The sequence below is a fragment of the Rutidosis leptorrhynchoides genome, chromosome 5 (genome assembly GCF_046630445.1).
Source record: "Rutidosis leptorrhynchoides isolate AG116_Rl617_1_P2 chromosome 5, CSIRO_AGI_Rlap_v1, whole genome shotgun sequence".
Lineage (NCBI taxonomy): Eukaryota > Viridiplantae > Streptophyta > Magnoliopsida > Asterales > Asteraceae > Rutidosis > Rutidosis leptorrhynchoides.
Genome location: NC_092337.1, coordinates 347730044 through 347737175, shown reverse-complemented (window position 1 = coordinate 347737175; position 7132 = coordinate 347730044). Strand labels below are relative to the sequence as shown.

At 36.0% G+C, this 7132-nt stretch overlaps 1 protein-coding gene across 1 annotated transcript; it reads right to left on the bottom strand.

Annotated features, from left to right (window-relative positions):
- Nucleotides 1-2538: 2538 nt before the first annotated feature.
- On the bottom strand, nucleotides 2539-5388 carry LOC139847673 (transcription factor PRE6-like). Its single transcript, XM_071837398.1, has 2 exons — nucleotides 5213-5388; nucleotides 2539-2968 (listed from the first exon to the last, which is right to left on the bottom strand). Exons 1-2 carry the CDS (start codon nucleotides 5342-5344, stop codon nucleotides 2816-2818), a joined length of 285 nt encoding a protein of 94 aa, XP_071693499.1. The 5' UTR covers nucleotides 5345-5388; the 3' UTR covers nucleotides 2539-2815.
- Between the last annotated feature and the right edge of the window lie 1744 nt (nucleotides 5389-7132).

Sequence of the window (7132 nt, the reverse complement as noted above, 5' to 3'; positions counted from 1 at the left end):
AATGAGTGCATCCTATTTGTGCATTTTTTTAATAATATTACACTGTATATCATCACTTTGCTAACACACCTGCTTCAGCCTTCAGTGATGTTGATGTACAACCAGTGTTGTAAAAAACGGCCGAAACGGGCGCCGCAACGGACGCCGCAACGGATTTGCCTTAGTATTGTTGCAACGGGCCTTAAAACGGCAAAAAAGATGGTCAACGCTTAAAAACGGTCAACAACGCTAAAAACGGTCAAAGACGGAAAAAACGGTCAATTTATATATATATATATATATATATATATATATATATATATATATATATATATATATATATATATATATATATATATATATATATATATATATATATATATATATATAAGTCAACGTTAGTCAACATACGTTTCGACCCCATTTCGACCCCGTTTTTCCCGTTGCGACGGTTTGAGGTCGCTAACGTTTCGGCCCCGTCTCACGTCTTTTTCAACCTTGTGTACAACACCAACAAAACTTTATCACATTTCTCCATGTTTATAGTTTTAGCCCTATTTATTATGAAATCTGATATAAAAGGGGGATTAAATACAAAAATCCCAATTCTCCGTGTAATGACATGTCAGTGACACATAGGATATGATGACACCGTATGTTTTTGTTCATGTTAAAAAAAAAATTTGTTCATTTACATTAACACCCGATTTTAAAACTTATGACCTACACTACTATTTTATGAGGTACGTAGGAATAAAGTTAAACCATATGGTCTCTTTTTAGCTTTAACTCTATTTTTTTAATAAGTTTTTATCTTCAATTATACGTAGTATTTTCAGAAGTAACATATGTGAGTGGTTTTAAAGCGTTGTTGTTTGACAAGAATGTTACTATCATAAATCATTCAACAAATGCGGTTTCATAAGGGTGCTGCTCCTATATTTGTAAATCATTTACATAATTTAGTTTTCACATGTTCTAAGAAACATAATACTATGTTACATCATAGCTTTACAAGTTTATGTATTATGTCGTGTCAAAGTCTTTATCATTGCAATGTTACAAGCAGAACTTTTCACTTAATTTAGCCGTGCAAAGTACGAGTAAAAATATCTAGTATGTGTGTGTGTGTGTGTGAGAGAGAGAGTGAGTGTGTACGTGTGCGTGTGCGTGTGTGTGTGTTGTGTTTGTCTTAGCATTAAGTTTATATTTTAGATGAATGATTGTGTATACATTACTTTTCTCATACCATGTAAATGCGAGATTGAGTATTATTGTTGTTTTTTGTGTGTAAATTTACTACAGAAATATTCTACTTGACAAAAATTAGATAAAACTGGGAAAATTTTAATAATCCTAGAATTGTTATTCTGATTTGACCGAGCCCAAGTGGTAGTTGGATAGGGGCATGGTGCATAAGCCCAAGCTGGTTGTGAGGCCCATTGAGGAGAATTGGCCCACGGTGGATAGGCCTGCCATTGAGTTCCTGAGTGATTTGGGGAAAAAACCCTGCCCCGACCTCGATTACTATTTCTTCCTCGATTAGGGTAACTGGAACCACCACGAGATTGGTGATGAGCACCACGACCACCGCGACCCCAGTAATTGGATGACCGGAAGTTGGATTGGTGGTTCTGATGACCGGTAATTTGATCGTTGAAGGGAACGGAGTCAGTAGGTGCCGATGACTTAGAAGATGAATTAGCAAGGAGAGCAGTTTCAATTGAGGATGAATTATTGCTTGCCTGTTTCTTCTTTCGTGTTTCTTCCAAGATGAGCTTGGATCTGGCATTGTAAAAAGATGGAAGCTTGTCTAATTGAGTGAAGTAAGTACCTACAGTATCAAAATTGTCATTCAAACCTGCTATGAGTTGGAGCACCATTCGATCATCATTAACATTATCCCCAACATTGCGAAGTTGATCGGCTAGGATCTTGATTTCTTGGCAGTAGGCAGCACAGTTGGGAAAGTCATCTAGGCGAATTGTATTGAATTGGCGTTGAAGATAAAGAGCCCTAGAATTTTTGTTGTCTTGAAAAATGTTTTGCAGTCGGAGCCAAGCATTGGCTGCATCAGATTCATCTTCAAGTATTTGATTCATGAGATCATTGGAGATGGTCCCATATATCCATTGAAGAACAAGGGCGTCTAGGCGATACCATAGTGCATCCTTGGTGACAGTGGTGGTGGTACTATCAAACGATGATGAGGAGTCATGAGAGACAGTGATGATGTGGTCTAGGACATCATAAGCTTTGAAATGTAAATTGAAGAGGTGAGCCCGTGAATTGTACTGTGCTTTTTCCATATCAAGGGTAACAGGGATGAGGTTTTTGATATTGGAAATTGAAAGTGCATGATGGAACTTTTCAGTCATTGTTGTGAGTTGAGAAGAAGATGAAGAATTAGGGTTGTGAAAGCAAGAAGAAGAAGAAGCAAAGTATCGGGTGTTGTAGGGTTAGAGGTCTGATACCATGTTATTGAATATTTCTGAATGATCAATACAATGCCTACACAGCCAATTATATACAGCAAAGTCCTAACTATCATCCCTGATTTCATGGGATTTGATATACTTGCCAAAACTAGATACAAGGTAAATAGGGATAATATATTCTAATTGATATACAATATATATGTGTAAATATATACGGCTAATAAAAATGTATATTATTGAAACTTAAACTGAAATTTGAATAATACTCCGTATTCAATATGATTGAGGTAATACATTCGGAACTAACTAAAATACCCTAATTAAGAAAATATTTCTTATTAGATGAAATATATAGGTAATACTTCAATATTAGATAAATGAAATATATAGCTAATTAGTCACATAATTAAGCTCCTAATAATGGCTGCTTGAGCACTATTGGTGTCCGTGGAGTCCAAAAGCTCTGATAATTTTTCACTTAAATCATCAACTTCTCTGAGCAAGCTTCTAATGTAATTGCATGTCTCCTGCAATACCTTTGAAGCTGAAACCTACACATTAAAAGTATAAATTAAACCAAATACTAGTATGAACTTAGTCCTAAATCAAAAACAACAACAACAACAAAATTCAATATCACATAAGTGGTTCATGAGGAAGGTGAGATGTAGACAATCCCTCCCCTATCCGAGAATAAAGACAAGTCATTTCTCCACTCAGAGTGAAAACACTCTAATAAATAGAAAAAATCATCCCTCTCTCTAGTCAACGGATAAAGAAAGTTATCCCTCTCTCTATTAAAAAACAGTACACTAATTAAGATAGGATTATGTTTGTTATGTAAACATTAAGTATTAATTATTCGATGAATATGTTTTTGATGGGACGTAAACTAACGACTCATCGTATGTAAGTAACGAGAAGAAATGCTATGTTGTAGTGTTTCCGATATCTTCAATTCACCATCGGAACTTGAGCATCAATACTAGGAGGGTTGGAATACTTTGGTCTTGAACGCCTTTGACTTTGACTAATTGACCGATTAAATTTGACTTGGACCAACTAAATCTCTTTTAACGCTTTGACTGTTATTGGCTGATTAAGTAAACGGGTTTTTAATATAAGTATTTATTCAAGTAGTACTATATGTGAAGATAAATATATAGACGACCTTATGACAAATGTATAATGCAAATATAAAATATTTTAGATAGTGGACACAAGTGTAAAGTTAAATTTGACCACTTTTACTTAAATCAAAATCGTAGTTAGTTAATGAAATAAATCTAAACCGTAAGAGTTATGCGTAAAGTCAAGAACAATTTAAATACACTAAACTTAATTTAGTTTTTAAAAATCAATAAAATTAGAATGAAAAATTAACATTTTAATTTAAATGAAAGAACTAAAAAAGGACCGCGGTCAAATATGAGTAAGGAAAGTAAACACATATGATATTTAAAAAAACTAATGGAACAAATAGATTCAGTAAGAGTTTGGAGTTGGAGGGCCAAAAGCAATGAAAGTAGACTGAACATTCACAATATTTACAATAGTAACTTAAAAAAACTACTGCCCTCTTTTGTCCTAAGATCTTCCGCCCATGCTTCAATTGGACTGAGCAGCCAAATGTGAATCAAAAAAAATAATTGCCGAGGTTATTTCGATTGCAACGTTATGAATGATAGGAAGATTTCATAATAGTATCATCTTCAAGGACTCAAAATTCACAAAATGATATATAGTTGACAACATTATTGCCTAATCTTAAAGATGGTTCTCTAGTAGACTTTAGAATTCTAGGATTAACTAGAATACTCATTTTTTTCTCCCTTAATTTGTATTTATTTTCTAGCATCCTGTTAGTTTTAATATAATTCGTTGTTGTTAAAAACAAAAAAGAAAGAAGAAATGGATGTAAAACAATACTGAATATTTGGTGTAATTACACAAGTACTTTTTTATGTCGTCATTGTACTAACAAATGCTAGATGTATGTATTTTTAAACGTACATATGTGTCATACCTTAAATACAGAGTAGGAAAGTTGTTTTATTTAACGAACAATTGTCAGAGAGGATCGATATAGTATCTTTAAATACACACAAATGGACATATTATATATGGTTGAATGAGTCCAACACAGTCACATGCATCCCAAGAGGAACAATTTAAACTAGCTACTTGGCTTGTTAGGTGCACCACAAGAATTTAATGCAAGTTTGTTTGCTATTACACCGCTTATCTACCCATCAAAACAACACAAGAGCCATGAACCAGTGATTTAACATCAAGTTACGTACAAGTAGCCAAGAGTAATTGGTCTAATTGATCAAGATTACCGCTCCAACCATGAGGTTTAAGGTTCAAGTACTGGGATGGGACAATTGCATATATTCGTCGATAAATTTGTTATTCTGGGATCAAATGTGTTCGCATTCAGGGGCGGAACTTAGTTATATCCGGAGGGGGTGCCCGCCCCCTCCGGATTTGAAAAAAAAAAAAATTACACTAAAAAAAAAAAAATTTACTAATAAATAAGGTTTTTTTTAGTGTTTACCCTCCTGGCATTGAAACTTTTATTAAATTTTTACATTCGCCCCACCTGTGTCCGAGTTCAAGTTCCGCCACTGTTCGCATTAGAAAGATAAAGAGTTTACATAGTTGCTGCTAACATGGGATATGTATGTTATCTCTTTACTTATGCTTAGAATTAAAATGAGACATAAACGTTAATGGAGGTATGGATATTATGTGAAATTAACAAATTAAGAAAGGTTAATGAGTTACTATACCCTTGAACTCTTAGATTGATTAATGCCATGAGGTATAAGTTGTTGTAACTTTGAAACAAGATCATCCAACTGAGCATCGTTGATCGGCATTGATGTGCTGGCTTGTCTTGAACGAGATCGCCTGGTAGACATTGTTCAAAAATTTTGAAGGAGTGTTTGGAGGTGAGTTGATGACAGAGTTTGCATGGGGAAAAATATGTGAACTTGGCTTTGCTTTTAAACAGGGGAATTCAAAGTGCAGGGGAATTAAAAGGACAGAGAGTGGGGCCTCCATAAATGCATCAATAAATCCGGTTTGTAAAAGTAATAACTGAATATTGTATTTTTAGTAACAAATAAGGTTTTCTTATGTAACTTCAAATTTCAAATCCATCAAAACAAAAGTTTAAAGGAATAATGCTAAATGTATATGATTTACAATTATATGGTAGTATTATTGATCAAGCATAGAATAATCGGGTCGGGTTCGTTTCATCCTTGACATCAATGAAGAGGGATTTAGGGGTCAATTGAGTTTAACTCTCCGGTCCGGAGTACCGTGAATAACCCCCTGCAAGATGTTAAACATAGACCCACCATCGATGGGTAGCCCGGTTAATGATGGCTCGCGCTGGGTTGTAGGATTCGTGTTCATAGAACGTTACCTGTATATCAAGAGTGTCTAGTGAAATGCTATAAGCGTTAGCGCAGGTATGATTGTGCTATGCACTATTGTTGATAGTGTCTGTGTGTGTGTGTGAAGTGAATTCCAGATCCTCTAATGTTGTGAACGAAGTCCTTTATTTATAGGGCAATCCTTCTTGTCTTTTATCGCCACATAATAAGGTTAAAAGGATCGTGGCCTGCCAATAGTACATCTTCGACTAAGCTTACCCGACAAAAGCAAAAAGTGTTCTTGTAGAACTCGACCTTTTGTCTGTCAGGTGTCCTCTGCCAGCTACAGCATCGCCTGGCATGTGTATGTTGTCAATGCGCACGGATGGGATTGGCGACATGGTTGTCACTATAGCGCTATATGTCTTAACGCGCGCCCTTGTAAATCCTTGTGGCGATGATGTTTGATGCGCTACACGAGCTGATCGAGTATGCGTATCATTAAGTCCCCCCAGTTCAATGGTATGCGCAGGAACTGCGCAAGACGTTGAACTCAACTTGTAACCACCGTTCGTCCATTCTTTTACACGCGCCTTCGCTTTCTTTTATTTATATTTGAACAAAATTTTTTGTCCTGCTGCATTAAATGCAAGGAAATTGAGGTGACGTTTGTCAGTTGCTCCAGTTATCATTCCGCCGTTTTCGCCGCCCTTGGTTACCTCGTACTTCTTCCTTTCCAGTTTTTGACACGTGGCTCCATCTCCGCCTTTCATATTTTAACCGCTCTTTTTCAACTTCTCTTGAGGCCTCTTCCGTGTTTTTACTTTACTATAAATACCTCATAATCATCTCTTTCACTTTTTACTTCATCTGTGCTCTCTAATCCTGCGCAAATCTTCTCAGCTTATTACTTCGACCTCGTCTTTTTAGCTTTTTCAGGTTAGCGCGTGTTTAGTCTTTTTTCTTACGATCTTTTGAATTATTTGTTAATAGATGGCATCTTCTGAGCCTCCAAACTGCGAGGTTATTAGGTCTGTTATGACAAGGCGCAAAATAGCGCTTTTGGTGGACTGGTACCCACCTTTAGCTGACTTGAACCACGTAGTGCCCCTACCTAACCAGCACGCAAATGATGTTATTGACGGTAAGGTCACTGTATATCGACAAGTCATGATAGAAGGGAATGTGCGCTATCCTTCCACTCCTTTTTTCATGGAGGTTCTCAACCATTTCAACATCGGTATTGGCCAGCTGCACCCATATAGCGCATGTCACGTTACTCTTTTTGAGATGATTTGCCACCATTATCGGTTTCCCACATCGCTG